Genomic DNA, 19,903 nt, shown 5'->3' with positions numbered 1-19,903 from the left:
CCCATGATTCAGTTACCTCCAACCAGGTCCCTGCCATGACATGTGGGGATTATGGTAGCTACAATTCAAGATGAGATTTAGGTGGGGACACAGCCAAACCATATCAACCTATATGACAAAACCTGCACATATGCTTCTGAACCGCAAATAAAAATTTAAAAAATACACTCCATGCCACATAGAGTGATTCAGTAATGATATAAATTTAGTAACACAGATTCCTTCAGATGGGTAATTGCATTGTTTCACCTAACCTGCACCAGACTCATAATCCCCTCCATTTTATTGTTTATAATATTTAAAGTGTTTTAAAATTAAAATCTGACTTCCTATATGAGTATAAATTTCTGTGTTATTATTGTTCCTTTGTCTCAAATTTTGTTGTTGTTGTCCCATTGGACATGTGATTAAATGAGTGCACAGTTTGCCAGGCTGGAAAGTTTGGCAAGTTTGCCATGACTACTAGAGATCGTAGCACATTACTCAGATAATCAGAACTGAGAACAAGTTCTGCCTAAATGAAAATTCATTTACTGCTGATACTTACTGTTGGTAGTAAATAGTTATACTCACTCCTTAAAAGATAGGAGCGAGGAGGAATTTGGAGTTTAGAAATTGATTCTTTCAGGGTCTCAAGTTTTGTTTTACAAACTTCACAGCATTATACTGATGAAGCCATGATTGCTTGCATTTCAAATGTTGAAAGAAGTGACCAAAGTTATTTGGCTATTAAACATGGTGAAAAGGGAAAAGAAAGATGTTGAGTTAAATGGTTATCCTTAACGCATAGATTTAAAAATATCTTTACAATTGCTAGTTACACCTGTTTCCGAAGACTAATCTAATTTCTGATTTCTGCACGCTTGGTGGGGCTGTCTTTTATTACTTTTTCTCAATGGCCCACAGTTATCCTTCATGGTGTGAAAGGGTTATTTAGTGCTTTTAGTGTTTCCTCTGTATCCCTAGTTTGTGTTCACTTCATTTAAGATTTATGTACAGCAAATGCTTAGAGTTCTCATTAAACAGCTCTTCTATGTTTCAATATCCATTAAAAACTCTATTTTTAAAAAAATAATTTTATACTATCCTTGTTAAAGCCATGAAATTTGGAACCAGAAGAGCAACAAGACTCAATTTTGCCACTTACCAGCTCTGTAAACATGAACCACTCATTGATCTCTGTGAATCTGTCTCTTCTTCTATAAAATGGGAATCATAATGACATCTCCTTTACTTACCCAACCTCCACCAGTAACTAGTTATCTGACTTTGGCACGTTACCTATTCTTCCTGTGCCTCAATTTCTTCTTTTACAAAGGAAAGATAACAGTCCCTACCTTGTAAGGCTATTTAAGGATTAAAGACATAATATATGTCAAATGTGTAAAACAGGTACATATTAAGTGTTCAAAAAATGTCAGCACTTGTTATTGCTAAAAAGATAAAATGAGCTAGTGTATGCAGCATGACATAGTAGAAAGAACAAGGACTTCAGAGTCTAACAGATGGGTTCAAATCATTCCCTGCCATTTATTAGTTGTGACATCTTACATAAGTTTCTCTACCTCTCTAAGCTTTGGTTACCTCAATTGTTAAAATCATGGATATTAACAATATTCATATGCATAAAGAGCAGTGTGGGTATTCAATAAATGGTGGTTATTATGAGTATTATGCAAAAGTAACTTTTGTAAAAAATCACTGCTCAAATAATATTTATAAGGGAGTAGTAATCAAAGAAGCTCCTATCTCAAACCTGACCAGGAGAAGCAAGAAGAAAGCATATTCGAAAGAAACAGGAAAACAACAAAAACAACAGTGAAACAGAACAAATATATGACCATAACAAAATCATTTACTGATGAATTTGTCAGAAATTTCACAAAATGAAGAGAAAGGTCTTTGGATTCACAGTTGTACACTTCTGCTTGGAAGGTTTGTCAAATAGCAACTGTGTAATAGGAAATACACATATTTCCTTCTAAGAAAACCAGACTTAGTCAATGGGTGGTCTTCACCATAATCATAACAAAAATATTCACATATCTGGAGCTAAAAATGGGTAATGTATATGTAGCATAATGTAACACTAAAAATTGGGATGGTAACTTCTTGTTGGACTAGTTTGATATGCTAGGCTAGCATATCACAGATTATATAATGACATATTTAGTCCTATTTGCTGTAGTGAAGTTGGTAGAATATTAACATTTCTAGGATCTCATGCCTAGAAATGACACATGAATCAGTCCTTGAATGATATTCATGGTGCCATTAGAAGACAGTTCATAATCATTACCAATGTTGCTATTATTAAAGTCAAATGCCCAGTACTCATTATCACATGATATTCTAGAACCATTTTTACAGTTTAAAAACAGGAAGTAGGGAAAATATAAAAATATATGTTGAGTAAACATAAGCATAGAGAATACTTCTATGTTCTAACACATGTGATAAATATCTCATGTAGTGTTTTATATGTGGTATTAGGAAAACAGGCAAAGTATTATAACAATTAAGCAAGTATATTCAACATATATGGCTAGAATGTCAATGATCTGAGCTATAGTGCCCTAACTTGCTCTAACAACTGAAGATGTGTTACAACTATCTGGTTACTTTGTTTCCTGATTCAGGAGCCAATCTCATTCCTATGTAACAGGACAATACAACTCTCTAGTTAAGTAGCAAATTGACCCAGCATTAAGTCAGACTGGATATGGAGTACATGTCCCCTTGTTTCCCATTACTGCTTCCACACCATTCTTCCTTCCTTCTCCTTTCCATTTCCACTTAAGTTTGATTCTCATTTCTTCACATAATACTATTGTGATGGTTAATTTTATGTGTCAACTTGGTTGGGCCATGGAATCTAGATATTTCATCAAACACTAATCTAGATGTTGCTAGATTTTTTGAAGGTATTTCTGAGATGAGATTAACATTTAAATCAGTAGACTCTGAGTAAAGCAAATTCGCCTCCATAATGTAGGTGAGCCTAATTCAATCAGTAAAAGGCCTTCAGAGCAAAAACTGAAGTTCCCCCAGGTAAAGAGAATTTTGCCTCCAGACTACCTTTGAATTTGAGCTTCAATACCAACTCTTCCCTGAGTCTCCAGCCTGCCAACTTGGCCTTCAGATTTCAGACTTGCTGGCCCCCACAACTGCATGAGCCAATTCATCAAAAATTTTTCTCTCTCTCTCTTTCATTCTCTGTCTCTTTCTTACTAGGAAGACAATGCTAAGAGATGAAGTCAAAGTGGTAACCGGGGTCATAGAAGGAAGTTGCAGCTCAAGGGGTGGCTTGTACAACTTGAAAGGACTTCAGTTTCTCTCAGAGTGAGTTAGGAAGTCCTTGGAGATTTTTGAGTAGGTTGACATGATTTGACATGTTTACAAAACTTCAATCTGGCTGTTGGTTGAGAATAAATCACTACTCACAATCATTTAATTTTTCTGTACCCAATTTGCAAAACCAGTAAGTGAGAATTGGAGATCCTTTTAGGTTACATTCAACTATTAAGACGTCATAAAAATATGGATGGAAAGGGTATTTTTTAAATCCCTAGTTTAATTAAATGTTTTGAAATTGATGGCAAACAACAAATCAGTTGCTCAACTTGATACCATTTTTAAAATAAATGCCTGGCATAATTCATGATGATCTAAGCTACTCATCAAAGTGCCCTTTAAATTATCAGATTTTTCTATTTGCCATGGCCTTAGAGTTATTTTCACACGCTCCCACTAAAACTTGGCTTAAAGAACTCCTGAAAGGAAAAATGGCAGAGATTCAGTAGATGCAGGATGTATTGTGATTCAAATTTAGATGAAACCAATCAAGTCTTGGCATGGGAAATTGAAGTACAATGTATCGAGATGTGTTGTTTTCCTGATAACACTTAAAAAAGAAATCCAAATGCTTCTGGCCTAACCAGACAAAGCTATTATACTTGTGATGTTGAAGATTTTTTTGCATTTGACTGATTTTCAGTGTGAAAACAGGCCACGTGCATGAGCCAGGGTTTTCCAGAGAAACAGAACCAAAAGGATAGATAAATGGATGATAAATATATAGATAGAGATTGATTTTAAGAAATTGTCTCATGTGATTGTAAAGACTGTCAAGTCTGAAATTTGTAGGACAAATCAGCAGCTGGAATTTCAGGCAAGAGTTGATGTTGCAGTCTTGAGTCCAAATTCCACAGGGCAGCAGGATGGAGGCTCACACAGTTTCTATGTTGCAGTACTGAGGAGAATTCCTTTTTCAGGAAACCTCGGTCTTTGTTCTTAAGGCCTTTACCTGATTGGAAGAGGCCCATTCACATCATGGAGGGTAATCTGCTTTACTCAAAGTCTATTGATTTAAATGTTAATTATATATATTTTTAAAAGTCCTTAGAGTAACATTTATACTAGTGTCTGACCAAACAACTGGGTACCACACAGCCTAGTCAGGTTGACATATAACATTAACCATCACACCATGTTAACCTTCAGTCCAAAGCTCCTTCACAGGGTAGGGTCTAAGCAAATGCTGAACTGAGTAACATTAATTTTCAAAGAACACAGATTATTCCACTTATCTGAAATCTGGTATAGTATTCTAATTACATTTTCATTGATCTTCACTTTTCTCTTTTTGCTGGAAATAAAAGCAAGAGGCACTATTCAAAGTTCTGTTATTAAATTCATGCATGAGAACAAATAATACTATTAATGAGGAATGAAAGAACAAGCTTTCTTCTACTTCTTTATTCCTATGTTGCTAATACAAGTTATATTTGAGAACTGCTACAGTAAAATCCCTAAATTAGGTTCATCTATTGTCTTAGACTGAATGTTTGTGTCTCCTTCCCAACACCCAAGATTAGTATGTTAAATCCTAACGACCATGTGATGGTATTTGGAGGTGGGGCCTGTGGGAGGTAATTAGGTCTTGAGAGAAGACACCTCATAAACGGGATTACTGTCCTTATAAAACAGACCCCAGAGACCTCCTTCACTTCCTCCCGCCATGTGAAGTTGCAGCAAAAAGACTGCTGACTGTGAATCAGGAGGCAATCCCTCACCAGATACTGAATCTGCCAGCATCTTAGGCTTTGCAACCTTCAGAACTGTGAGAAATAATTGTTTACTAGCCACTTAGTCTACAGTATTTTTATAGCAAATTGAATGGACTAAGACATTTATTAAATGTGAAAAATAACCTGAAAATGCACAAAAATTGCTTTAAACTAAGTTGAGTCCAGGATGTTAGTAGTGTCTAAATGTATTTTCTTGGGATTTGAAGCTCTATTCTCACAACTGGAACCACTGAATTTCCACATACTAGGGTTTCTTAGAAAAATCCTTTTCTTAAGAAGAATGTAGGGGCTTCTACCCTAGCATCTTGGAACACACCATTTTTCTACTTTGTTTCTGTGAGTTCTGACCCTGTGCCCCAGTACTAGGAATCTCTCTTGCTCCAAAGCTGCAATACTCACTTTGAACATCCAGTCTAATGATGCTGATTATCTATTTTTAACCTAATTGGCATCCCAGTCTTTCTGGGATTGAATCCTTGTCTTGCTCTTGTTAGACTTCCCTTCTTTCTAGGGTCAAGACATCTGCCTCTAGATTGAAGATAAATAACTAAGTCCTCACCTACTTGCTCAGGGTTCACTACCTATCTAGATGTACACGTGCCAACAGATTGGCCTCCCAGTAACAGCTATGGGCTATCCATGCATTGGAATACTCCTGCCTTCTCAGCCCTTCATGAGCCATGCTCTTCTTTTTTTGGAGACAGAGTCTCACTCTGTTGCCCAGGCTGGAGTGCAGTGATGCGATCTCATCTCACTGCAACCTCCGCCTCCTGAGTTCAAGCGATTCTCCTGAATCAGCCTCCCAAGTAGCTGGAACTACAGGCGCCTGCCACCACACCCTGCTAATTTTTTGTATTTTTAGTAGAGACAGCATTTTGCCATGTTGCCCAGGCTGGTCTCGAACTCCTGAGCTCAGGCAATCTGCCTGCCTCAGCCTCTCAAAGTACTAGGATTACAGGTATGAGCCACTGCGCCTGGCTTTGTGCCATGCTCTCTCCGGGACTTTGGGTTTCGTTTCTGAAAACCAGTCTGTCTTTCCTCCCCCACCTCTGCCCAAGGTCTACTTCTAGGTCCCCATTTCCCCAAGAATGCCTGTCCCTCAACAGAATTCACAGGTATTATTACCCTTATAAAAATGGGCCTGGGTTTTCTCACCTGTAAAATTAGAAGATTGGACTAAAGATGACCCTTTCAGTTCTGACAGTCTTATGATTCTATAAATGCCTCTTCTGCTTAATGGTCCTTGACAACACCTCAGAGAAAATACAATCACACCAGGTCCTGAGTAGATTATTTCTATTTCTACATTTCTGTGCCTAGCTCTCTTTTCTGATAATAAATTTCTCATCATTCGTTTGGAGTAATGCTTCTATTTCTTAGAGAGTACTTTTCTTTAAATACTGTAGTCATTATCAGTTCACCCAATCTATTCTAGTGAGACTATTAAGGGACGTACTAAAGATTTTCCTTCGCATTTATTACACAACACAAATTAAACTTAAACGGAAAGCATTGCTAATCCACTGCTTCCTGCCCATGAGGAGTGTTAAGACTGAGCATTCTGGCCAGGATGAGCTCGCTGGTCCACACATGCCTCTGATAATGGGCCTTTGATGGTTAGGATATCTTTGGGCTTGTACTCTTTCTCCTCTCTTTTGGTGAAAGAATATTTTTACACAAGCATTTATTAGTAAACTTGTTCCCTGAGGCTTAAACGTTAACAAAGGATTAAGAGCATAAATAATTTACATGAGATAGAAACATATCCATGAAAGTATAATACCCTTTAAATGATACACTGAACAAAAGTTAACAGAGTTTTCCACTCATATCAGAATAGGCAAATCCTCTTGTTATCTACCTTTACTTTTAAAAACGAAGTTCACAACAGTAAAATTTTTTCACTCACGGAGCTATTATTTTTTTCCAATCAGAGAACTTCGGCAAAGACTGTTTTAGGAAACATGGTATCTATACTAACTGCACACATAAAATTAATCTTAAAAATGATTAATGAGATTGTTTTCCCTTTCTAAACAACTGAATTAAAGTAAAAGCATGATCAAACTACTTGGCTGTACAGAAATCAGTTATTAATACTGCTTAAAAAATGTAATAGGGAACAGCTGATTCAGTAGACATAGATATATTTGGCCTCTGTAGAGCTGAACTCGTCTGTCCCACATCACATTTGAAGTTATTCCAATAGCGCCAAGCAAAATAGCGACAGAGTAATTGGCATTAAACAAGATAAAGGATACATATTCTTTGGCTATTATGTTAGCAACTGAGTACACTGAAATACTATCAGCCAACAATATAATTTCCAAAAAGAACATTACTGATATAATAAATGTTTGTGACCTTTAAGTCTCCTAAAGGTGTAGCATGGTTCTAAGAGAAATAATTAGGCATTCTTGCACCAACTTGTCTTCTACCTCAGGGAAGGATTGCTGTGCAGTAAGGGGTCACCTTAGAAGGGAATTGGGGAAACATCCCTGACCCCAAATCTCTCCACCCTGACACTTCCACTAATGACCAATCAAATTATAAATACTCTAGAGGAGTAACCGTACTTGGCTTCAAGGTGGATTTGTTTATAAAGTTTTTTTTGTTTGTTTTTTGTCTTTTGTTTTTTGCCAGGAATCATTTCTGATAGAGGAAGGGAGAGGGTGAGAAAGCATCAACAAATTGAGAGCCTGAAGTCAAAGAAAGAGAATGCAAGCAAGGCTGGGGAGAACAGAGGAGTAATAAAAAAGGAACCATTGGGTGTTGAAGACAAACTACATACTTCAATGTTGTATCCAGGGTCCACGCCAAATTTAGAAATCCCTGAGTTTAACTTCAAAATGGATAATGCTGTAACCTAACAGGCTGAGAGGAAAAAAAGAAAAAAGGACAAAATTCTTGATGAAATCAGAAAAAAAATAAATAAAGATCACCAAGAATTCAGCTCTGATCTAAATCAAAGGCCAAAGAAGTTTCTGTAGAGGCCTCTGGATAAGAGCATTAGACTTTCTTGTAGGCAATTCTGTTAGTTCCTCTTCACCTCTTGACCTTTTATTACTTGAGCTTTCTCTGGCACAGACACACTTTATCTTTCCTCTTTTTGTAAAAATTTCTTTACTTGGTGTCTATGATACCAGACTTTTCTTCATCTCTTCCCACCCACTGGCCATACCTTCTCTCTCTCCTCTTATTGTCAGTTCCTCTTCCTCTACCATCTCTGACCCCTGCAATACTGATGTCTTCCATATTCTCTAAGGGAAACTTCATCCTCTCCAGAAGCAATCTTATCAATGCCAATCATTTTCTACCTTGAGCCCATTTTTCTCCTCTGAAATACACAGTATACCCAACCGCCTGTTGAATTTCTCTACTTGTGCTGGTTCTAAGTTATACTCATTATTTTCTCTGTCCTCTTCTCCCACTTCACTCCATCTAGTTGCTCAAACTACAAATCTGAGAGTCTTAAATTCTATCTGCTACACAACCATTGACTGTGTTCTCTACTCTCCATTCCTACTGCTCCCGGGCACTCCTCAGTCCATCTCATCTCCTCGCTGCTGTCTGTAACCTCCTCCAGACTGCTCTCCACCTTTCCACTTCCTCCCATGCTGGGCTCTATCAAAATGGAGCCTGACTCCTCTGCTCAAAATTCTTTCAAGGCTCCCCAAATCCTGCATCATACAAAATAAAACCACATTTATTTGCATGTCACTTATAATCCTTGGTGATGTAATTCCTGATTATAGTTTGATTTCTTCACCTTCTTCTACACCTATTGAATCAGCAATACCAAACTACTTTATTTTCCCAGAACACACCCTGTTCTCTTCTCCTATCTCTACTTGATGTTCCTCTGCCTTCAAGGCTTTTGTATTACCCCTCGCAAATCTCCTTCTTTACTGGCCGTCTCCTACTCATTCTTCATTTCTCAAATCAAGTGTTTTTCCTCTGTGAAAACTCTAATTCTCCCCTGCGGTTCTGGCGTTATCGTACACATATGTATCTCTACTGTTACCATGTTTGTTCACTGAACAGTCCCAGCACCTGAAACAATCACCAGCACATAGTAGGTGCTCAATAAATATTTATTGAATGAATGAGTATTGTGTATATTTATGGATATATCTGTTTCCCCCACTAGATTATAAGCTCTGTTGTGTCTACAAGGACTAGCCTGACAGAGTAGAACCACCACGGTTTGGTGATTGAGTTTGCTAATGTGAACATCTACACTGTCTACAATCTTGAGCATATTTCAAGTATTCAAAAATATAGAGTGGATTATGAGTAAAATCTCAATAACATTCTAGTTAATTTTCAGAGAAATGATTTTATTTTGCTGAACTATCAATTTTAGCAAATACACATTGATGGATAGAAGACAATATTGGTAATAGCAAATGATGAATAATAAAGATAATTTATTTTGGAGTTTCACCAAGTTGGAAACGGCTCTTTAAACTTATCATTCTCATATGTTGGTGACTGATGACCCAGAAATTCATAATGCATTGAACACATCTTGAATTTACACTGCAAAGGTCTGCTTATCTGGGTTCCCTTCTCTGCTCCCTGATCCTGACTTCACACTGGGTATTAATTTCATCACCTCTTAGACTAATTCCAAGGAACAGTCTAACTTGATAGACAACAGAATTGGAATCTGTCTGCAGATCTGAAGCAAAGTGTTAGCTCACAGCTTTCTGAAGAATGTTTTGAAAAGACTTCTTTTCTACGGGCTTCTGCTGAGTTACAGAACAAAAGTCCTGTTTATTTTAATAGTCAATAAAATAAGTAGAATCCAACTTATAGGTCATATAAGGCCAGCTGAGACTATAAAAAGCCCACAACCTAGTATAGAGGAAATATTAACATTGACAGTAAAATAATAGAAAACTATGGCTTCAATACCAGATTTGTGTTTTGAAAAAACCTCATTACGCAGTATCTTGAGTATCAGCACAAATATGTGGGTCTCATCCTGCAGTGATATTTATTGGCTGTTCCTAAGATCAGGCCTCCAAGATTCACTTCCTTTGTGCCTGGGCTCCAAACCTAGCAGTTTTCACTGGAAGGCCACTCGGGCACTAATGTCTAGATAAGTATCTGTCATCTTTCTCTCTCTGTCTCTCTTTCTCTCTCTCTCTCTCTCTTTTCACTGCATTACCCCTGCCTAATAGCTTTGCTTCTCATTTTCCCCAAGAATCTATTTAATTCTTGAGCTTCATTATTCATTCACTGAATAAATATTTACTGAGCATCTATTTGGTGACAGGCCTTCTTTCAGATGCTTCCAGTGAACAAAACACAAAAGTCCCTGTCGATCTGGAGCTTTCTTTCCTCCTCCCTTTCCTTATTTCTCTTCCTCAATGAAGACAGGAGAATTCAAATATTCTGATTCTACTCCCCATATCTGCAAATGTACCAATCAATAAGCTATAGATGGGATTAGTGAATTCAGAGTACATCTCTCATCTTCAGAGAGAGGTCCATGTCTCAATTCTTAACACCATTTGTTCAGAGTTACAAGCAGTGTCCATGAAATGCCTTGGCAGCAGGAAGAGGCTTGTGGGGAAATTGGTTAACTATTGTAATGAGTGTGGCCAATGCTGTGAGAACGGACTTCTTGAAAGACATCATCCACTGAACAGGAAGATCGGATGTGAGTGGGGAAGAATAAGTGTGCATGGCAGGCAGCCTGGGTGACTGCTTCTGCCTGTCTGAGGCAATGATAAAGCGCAAAATGTCCAGAGGAGCCTGGTGCCTATATATCCCGGTCTCTGGAGTGCTGAAGGTTAGAACTGCTGAGAATCTAATCCAGAAGGAACACAGTCAGCACAGCTGCTCTGCGACTTGCCCTTTCCTCCCCACTCACAGGCCAGCTGAGGCAACCTTCAAATAACAGGTCTCTTCTCTACCTGTTCATTGCCATTAAATGCCTTTAAGTCATGCATTTAAAAGCTGAAAGTATTTTGTGAAACTGTGTATATATGGGTATTTATAAATTGGAGTTACCATCTGAGGAGTGTCTGTACTTAAACAGAGCTACTAATTACATAGGAAAAAACATTGTAGTGACTGGAGTTACGTGCACCGGTGACTAGAACCAGCCAACATCATGTTCTAAAGTGCTTAACTTTTTTCACTTAATTCGCTTTATTGAATACAAGAATAAAATTTTTATATTGAAATGCTTTTGACACAATTTCTTTCATGTCCTGTGCTGTGCAAGTGAGGCAGTGGACTCTGGGAATCGAAAGGCTTAGACTGTTCTTTTCCATCACAGCTGGTATGTATTCAAAATGCAAACCAGCCTGGGTATTTCCAAGGAGAATATTCTTTTCATGATGAAGCTGGAGTAATCTATTCTTTGGTAGAAATGACCTGTGTTTTCATGGCCTGATAACTGAGCAGTTTCATATGATTTGATGTATTCTTTGAGATCAGAAAAAATCTGTCATAGATCTTTTCTGAAGATTAGGGCAATAAGCAACCTAGGGTTCTCTGATCTTCAAAGGAAACTATAAATACTGACTCCAAGGTCAACGAAAAAAATACTACAAGCAGCAAAAAGCCAGACTTATGATTCATCTAATTTATATTCACTTGTTACTCTCAAAAATTTGAGGAAATAAAACTTTAAAAAATAAATCTAAAAGAGGCTTATGTCTATTCAGCTTAAACAGAATTCGAGTCAGTATGGGTTATTTCTGGGAAACAGAATAAGACAGAAAAATAACTACATAGATTTTATTTTAAATTGTATGATATAAGAAAATAGGATCATTTTGCTTATGTCATTTATATGTTTAATAACAGTAGCTGCTATTTATTGAGTACCTCACAGGTGCCTGGTGATGTATTAAGTGCTTTACATACAACTTGGTAAAATGATTTAAGAGAGCATGCTCTAGGATCAAATTGCCTGAGTCTAAATGCTGTCCATTTACTGTGATCTTGAGATAATTGCTGAATATCTCTGTGCCTGTTTGTTCTTTTGAAAAATGGGGATAATCATAGTATCAAAATCATAGGATTGTTTGAGGACTGAATACATAGCATACCATAGGCATTCAATATATTTTAGGAATTATTATCTCAAAGGTATGTAGACGATCAAAGAAGCCCCCACTTTTTTCCTGTTTCATAGGAGGAAATATGAGGTACAAGAAGTTAGCTTCTTTACTAAGGTTGAACACCTAAATCAAACCCAGCATAGTTAAATTCTTGAGGCTTATACCTTGTAATAGCTTGTTCTTGCATTGCTATAAAGAACTACTTGAGACTGGGTAATTTACAAAGAAAAGAGGTTTAATTGACTCACAGTTCCACAGGCTGTACAGGAAGCATGGCAGGGGAGGCCTCAGGAAACTAACAATCATGGCAGAAGGCAAAGGGAAAGCAGACACATCCTAAATGGCTGGAGCAGGAGGAAGAGAGTAAAGGTGGAGATACTAAATGCTTTTAAACAACCGGATCTCATGAGAACTCACTATTGCAAGGACAGCAAGGGGGAAATCCACCCCAATGATCCAATCACCTTCCTCCAGGCCTCTCCTCCAACACTCGGGATTACAACTGGACATAAGGTTTGGGCGGGGTCATGAATCCAAACCACGTCAGCCTTTATCCACTACAGTATACTATATAGTTGACCCTTGAACAACACAGGTTTGAAGTGCTTGGATCCACTTATGTGGATTTTTTTTTTCAACCAAACATAGATCAAATATTGATGGGGTGAAACTTGCATATAGGAAGGCTGCTGTTATATAGGTGGGTTCTGGTCCCATAGAGTCCACTGGACTTAAGTAAACATGGATTTTGCTATATGGGAGGGGGAGGTGTCCTGGAACCAATCCCCTGCATATACTAAGGGGTAACTATATTTGCCAAATATACTGGGGAACCTCAAATCTTTTTTGGATTTAGGAAGAATAAAAACAAATAAGTTATATATGCCTGAAATTAGCAGTATTTCCCTATAAAGAACCTTTGGATTGCCATCACAGCTGCCAATTCATTTCTGATGGGCTCATGGGGAGACATGGAATGAGATTTCATCCTACATACATTTCTAGCTCATATCCTCAGTCAATCACGAGAACTTAAACACAAAGTTATGTGCATTTTGAAACTTAGCAGTTAAACGACAACAAAAAAGTTCAGAGTATCTCTTTATATATACCAATGTCTGTAGTTACTGCTCCCTTTACTTCTTTTTTCTTGGTGAGGGCAATTGTTTTATATGTTTAAAGAGATAGATGTTATTACCACTATAAGTTATTGCATGCTCTGTGGCCTGGTTTTACAATTAAGTTGAGCTTGTGAGGGCAAAACTAAATCTATTTGGATTTGGATTATTTAATTTAGAGCCAGGATTACATCTTTGACCACTTGGTACAATGTTGGGTATGCTGTCACAGCCCAGAATATTTAACCACAATAAATGTGCTAGTGAACTGGCACAGAAGTTACCTAGATTGATGGATCTCATTTGATGGCCTATATTATTCAACTCCAGTGGAAATTAGAATTCATTTCTAAAGGGATCTCATTTATTTAACTTCAATCTTAAAAAACTGTCTTTCTTTTAGTTAGTTATATGTTTTTTTTCTCATTTGTTTTTCTTTTTTAAACACAATATTCCTTTGAGGGGGAGTTAAAGGATTTAACTTTCTCTGGCAGCATGCCAAATAGAAAACCTACTATCATCAATTTTCTTTCCAATAAAAGATGATTCTCAGAGTGGGAGTGATAATTCTCCCCAGTCTAACCTCAGTGTTGATGAGATTTTCAAATGCTACTAAATGAAGCAGAGTCTACATTGGGATGGAGCAAATTTTAATTGGTGACAAATAAAAATTAGACCACTGTATGTGATGATAACCAAACAAGGAAAAAAGAAAAGTTTAAAATCAAACAAAAGGATTGATTATTTAAGGGCATGTTTCCATAAAGTGGACGATTGTAGCCCTTTTCAAAATATGTCATGGGAAAAAGAAGCAGTCCCTGTACTGCTCCACTCCCAATTGCATGTACTTGAGGAGCTCCAGAACCACTTGGAAAAGGATCAAGCAGCAACTCAAACAGTTGCCTCATTCAGTTTTTCACAAACTTTTAAGAAAATGGTTGACACAATATTTTAAGAATGTGCTGAAAATAATGTCTTCTCTCTATAAAAGTACATGAACATAAAATCTTCATGTAATTTCAGAAGGCTTAAGATTCACTGAAGCCCATCTGTGGATCCAGGGGACTCAGATTAAGAATGATATGTGTCTCAGGGACATGATTTATGCTTTAAATCATGCAGTCCAGAACACTGGCCAAGCAAAATCAACTAGTAGTACAATTGCAATGGAATTGTTACCAATATTAACCACTGCATAGCTATAGTTTTCTGAATTTCAAAGTGCTTTCTCACAGATGAACAATTTGATGTATCAGCCCAGAGGGCCAGCTAGGTAGATTAGGTGAGAAAAAGGGAGTAACAATGAGTACCTATTCTGTGCTGTGATGCTTATTAACATCTGATATCCTACTAGAATTGTTTTCAATAAATAAAAATCTTCCATCATAAAATATAAATACCCTTCACTGGTGAATATTGAATACTTATTAGAGCACTTCTAATAAAAACCAAAATACTTAGGTTTTGAAGGCATTAAGAAAGACACCTGGATCTACATTTCTGCAAGTTTTTCTGGTGGTGGGGGGGGTTAGTGGGGGTGTCACTAAGACTATTTCAGGAAAGTACATGAGGTTCTCCCTTTGCAAATTTATACATTGCATGAGTCTCGATTTTCTTCATATACTTCAACCAAAACAACATATTGCAACAGATTGGATGCAGAAGCAGATATGAGAATCCAGCTGTCTTCTATTAAACCAGCCATTAGGGAGATTTATAGAAGTGCAAAAACAATGCCACTCTTCTTACTAATTTTTTGTGTTTGTTTTGGAAAGCAGAGTTATGTAAACTTGTAATGCATGTTTTATTTTAAATGAATTTACTTTTTTTCTATTTTAATTTCTAAATGGTAAATATCAATAGATATGACCCACATAAATAAAAGTTCTTTGGTGTCCTCACCAAATTGTAAGTGTTATGGGGGTCCAGATACCCAAAAGTTGATAACCTGGCAAGTCTGAGAAGACATATTGGGGTGGATGAGCAAGAGAAGGGGTGGGAGGGGTGTGACAGGAACTGATGAGGGCACTGTGTGTCTCGTCTTTGGGACAGGGTTCCTTGAAAGGTACTAAAAGTGGACAGGGGAGGATGCAGTCCAGTCAACCTCATCACTTTGCTTGTGGCCTGTTCTTAACGCAGCTCTCATGGAAGCGCAATTTATAGAAAGCGATCTTAAGAAACAAGAAAGTGGAGTTTAGACTCCTAAAATTAGGAAAGACAACTGCAATTTGCTTAGTGAAAAACACTGAAGTTGCCTCTTTCCAGAACGGAAGACATTTTTGGAGTGCTGGTCGCTTTTTTTTGCCAGATGATATAAGATTTGTTAATTATTAGATTTTTGTAATACTTATTAATACATTTTTCTCTTATCTTTTGTGGTTTTTTAAAAAAAAACTTAAAAGGGGGTAAATTGGCAGGAGATACAGGGAAAGCCTAAATGTATTCCCCAGAAAGTATATTTTAAATTTTAACATTTACTTACTGAGAGGTGAGACCAGCAGAACTTCCTGGGTCGAGCGCAGACTTGAGGAACTTTCCATCTTACAACAGGATTTTAAAACACATCAATCAGCGCTCTGTAAAACGCACCAATCAGCGCTCTGTAAAACGTACCAATCAGCAGAATCCTAAAAGTAACCAATCGTGGGGAGGATTGAAAAAAGGGCACTCTGATAGGACAGAAACGGGCAACATGGGCGGGGACAACAAGACAATAAAAGCTGGCCACCACCAACCAGCAGCTGGGGTCCTCTTCCACATTGTGGAAGTTTAGCCCTTTTGCTCCTCACAATAAACCTTGCTACCGCTCACTGTTTGGGTCCCTGCCATCTTTCAGAGCTGTAACACTCACGGGAAGGTCTGCAGCTTCATTCTTGAAGTCAGGGAGACCACGAAGCCCCTGGCAGGCACCAATTCCAGACACATTACTAGGCACTAAGCATTGTGCTAGAGAGTTTGCTGTGGTATAGGGGAAACATTCTTGACTTTGGAATGAGAAAAACTGTGTCAAACAACTTACTTGCCATGGGTAATTTATTCTCTCTCTTTTAGATAAAACATGGATAATATTTATCTCACAAGGATGTTTGGGATTAAAAAGTGATAACCTATGTCAATAGGACAGCATGGTGCAGTGTAGGTCTTCAATGAATAGCATGGAGAGTGCTTACAAAGGGCAACGATAAAATCTAATAAAAATAAGACGTTGTAGACAAACACTAAAAACACAGGGTGTAAGGTATGATGTGCCAGCGTCACTACAGACGTACTTAGAAAAATGTTCTGGGGATCTATGTAAAGGAGGACTCCCATTTGTTGGGAGTGGGGAAGTGCTTTAGGGAAACTGCAGCGTGATGGGCGAACCCTCCTCTCAATATATCTACCTCGAAAGTCGGCTCCAGCACCGCTGAGCATCCTGGCCCAGCTGCCCCCGACCCAGCGTGAGATGTTAAACCTCTTGGGGCTTCCACGCCAGACTGGAGGGGCTCTGCACAAGCCTTGCTCGACTCCTTCCGGGCACCTGGAGCGTGGGAGTCCACACTGCCCTCTGACCGACCAGCTGCCGGGTTGGCCGCACTAATTTGCGCCCGCCGGCACTCCAAGCTCGGCGCCGACCGCAAGTGCAGACGTAGGGGTACGGGATAGAGGAAGGAACTCATAAGTTCTCAGCTTCAGACCATCCACGCCTCCGCCAACATGGAAGCACCTTCAGCCTCCCAACTTGTACCCACCCCACCCGCTGGGCCAGAGCCCAGGCCTCGGACAGCGACCGAGCTCCTCCATCCACCCCGCGCTCCAGCCCCTGGGCATCCAGCGGTCGGCGTTCGCACGCTCTCTCATCGATTGGCGCTGCCTTGCTCCTTGGGCTCCAGTCGCGGGGAAATCGGCCCCAGACTTGGAAAGTCCAGCGGAGCGCGGGGCGGGAACCGAGGCAGGCGGGCCAAGGGATTGCCGATCGCACGGATGGGCGCGCGCTCCGTCTGGCGAGTGGCGGCGCCGGCTAGCCCGAGCGGCGGGAGGCCAGAGTCCCGCGTCCGCCACCCCCTCGCCTCGCGCCGGCGCGCAAGCTCCTTGCCCTTGCCCCCAGGAGGTTCGCCCTGCGTGGGGCTCTCGCACCGTCCGGGGTGGGAGCAGGCGAGCCGGAGGGAGGAGGGAGGAGGGAGCGCGCGCGGGCGGCGGCGGCCCCTCCCCTCCCCCTCCCGCCGCCGCGGAGAGCGCAGGGAGCAGCCGGGGGCTCGGCGGCGGCGGCGGCGGCGGCGGCGGCGGCGTCTACCCCCAGCTCCTCCTCCCTCCTCCTCCATCTCCTCCTCTCTCTCTCCATCTGCCGTGGTTATGGCCCGTCGCTGGAGCACAAAAGAGTCTCCGCGGTGGAGGTCTGCGTTGCTCTTGCTTTTCCTCGCTGGGGTGTACGGTAAGTGTCCGTGTCCCCGCGCCCCGCTGACCGAACAAAGCTGAGGCGACCCGGGCCCTCGAGGCCTCCAGGACTGGGGTTCCCCTGGAGACTCCGGCGGAGAGCCGGGCTGCCGGCGGGACAAAGACCGGCGAGGGGGTGGATGTGGCGGAACGGGTATCCCCACACGGAGATGCTTTCCTCCACTCGCCCACCTTCAGACTCTCGGGTGGTGGAGAGGGGCTGGGGGTCCCGGCCGGGAGGGCCCCGGCGGAGCGAGCGGGTGGCGGGAGGACTTCCCGACCTGCGCTGGAGGGCCCCCGCGGCCAGCTGCTCGAGGACCCATAGCCCGGCACAATCCACACACAAAGATGTATGACTGTGAGAAAGCAGAGGAGGTCGCCCCCGCCGCTGCCGGGACGGTCCGCCCCCCCCCCCCGCCCCCACCCGGGGTTAGGAAGTTCTCTCACCGGTGAGATTCTCACCGCACCAGCCCTTTCCCTACCCGAGTCCCTGAGAAGGCTCCCTGCTGACTTCTCCCCACCCCTCCACCTCGCGGGCAAGGGCTCTGCCGAATCCGGGCGTGCAGGATCCTGTTGGTTTCCCGGGAGCAGCACGCGGGAGAAGGCCAGAAAATAGTTTCCAGCCCCACCTCAGTCTCTCGCTCTTAGGGTGTCCTGGCCCCCAGTTCAATTGTAATTTCATCCATCATCGTCCGCCGCTGTGGTCACTGTTACTTTATTCCAGTCGATGGATCGGTTAAGAGAAGGCTGAAGACTGTGTGAGGACAGCTTTGTATTGCGTTGGGGTCTGAGCAAGAGCTGAATGGAATTAATTGCAAAGAACATTTATCTCTTAAGATAATTGAGTTCCACTTCTGACTTCACCGTTCTTAGTTCATAACACATTGAATAGGTATTTCAGAGAGCTCAGTTTTAACCTTTCCTTTTTGGAGTGTTGCTTTGATTTCCTCAGAAAAAGAATTAGAAGTTATCATTACTTTGGTAAATTTTACTTATAAAAAGTCTAAGTCATTTGCCACAAACACTGATTTGACTAGTATAATGGTGGTGGTGGTGAGGTTTAGTCAACAGCCAATTTGTCAGCAAGTATTATCTTTTGAACGCATTTATCTACGGAATTGAATGTGATGGTGGCTTTTGAAACCTGGCAAGTGACACTAAATGAAGAATTAATGAACGTAATTGGGCATTTACCTACAGCCAAGAAATAGTAGTCTTTTTGGTACAATTCAGGGTGTGGTGTGTTCCTCCCGTACCTGATTAATAGTATTTTTGTTTGTTTTGGTGAGGAGAGTGGTTTGGTCCATTTTTTATGTAGAGGTAATTGCCAAAGGTGTGCTTGTGTGGGACCAAAAACCCAGTGCACGGCTTTTGATAGTTAGCTGCTTCAAGTGGCTGTGATCCCTGCTTGCCTGATGACTTGTGGGTTTGGGTCTACACCAGAGATCAATAAGCTGTTATGTTGTTTCTTCTGGCCTGAAGGTGGATATAGTTCTGCTCTAGGTTTGGTGTAATGGCCCAGGAGAGAGAAGAAATTGAGAGGTATCTTTAATTTGGGGTGATTAGGATTGTCCAGCTTTGTCCTTTGCTATAATAAGAATTGAATTTCTGTGATGTCTGATCAGAATAGATAAATAAATGGGCTCTTCTTTCATTAAAACCTGTGTCATCAGTGTTTGAACTACAAGTCTTTTGCCTCGAGGGATAAGAGGCTGTGAACCCCTTAATTTGTTTTGGTGCATTCTTTAGTACTTGTACACAAAGTGACTTTCTGGTGGGTGCTTATCAAAGCTTTATCTTTTTGGAATTTGTGTTCAGTGAGGAATTGTTAGTAAGCAAAGACTGAAACTCCTTTTTCCAACAGTGTGGGCCCAGATTATAAAACCAGCAGGTGATTATGCCAAAGGTGGTTGTCTCAAGCCACAGCAAGTTTCAAAGTGTAAAAAAAAAAAAAGGAGGTAGTGACCCAGGCAGAACATTAAACTGTATCAGCAGAGATTAAAGGGAACCCTTCACCCTGGAACTGAGAAATCCTCTTTATAGCTGCATGTTTTTTGTCCTCTTCTGTCTCTAACCATGTATGGGTTTATAATAGTGAAAAAGGGCTATAACAATAGTATGGGGGGGATGTGGTTCTGTAACAATAGCGGGAATTGTTATATAGTAGTTGAATATATAGTAGTTGTAATGGGTAGTG

At 40.4% G+C, this 19,903-nt stretch overlaps 1 protein-coding gene across 2 annotated transcripts in view; it reads left to right on the top strand.

Moving 5' to 3' along the window:
* Positions 1-17,216: 17,216 nt before the first annotated feature.
* LRP12 (LDL receptor related protein 12) overlaps positions 17,217-19,903 on the top strand; it is a 93,422-nt gene continuing 90,735 nt past the window's right edge. For both annotated transcript variants that reach the window (XM_025395199.1, XM_025395198.1), the window contains exon 1: positions 17,217-17,704. In XM_025395199.1, coding sequence (XP_025250984.1) covers positions 17,257-17,704 — 448 coding nt within the window. In that variant the 5' untranslated portion in view covers positions 17,217-17,256. The remainder of the gene's footprint in view (positions 17,705-19,903) is intronic.

Source organism: Theropithecus gelada, chromosome 8 (genome assembly GCF_003255815.1).
Source record: "Theropithecus gelada isolate Dixy chromosome 8, Tgel_1.0, whole genome shotgun sequence".
NCBI classification, from domain to species: Eukaryota; Metazoa; Chordata; class Mammalia; order Primates; family Cercopithecidae; genus Theropithecus; species Theropithecus gelada.
This window is presented reverse-complemented; position numbering and strand designations above follow the sequence as displayed.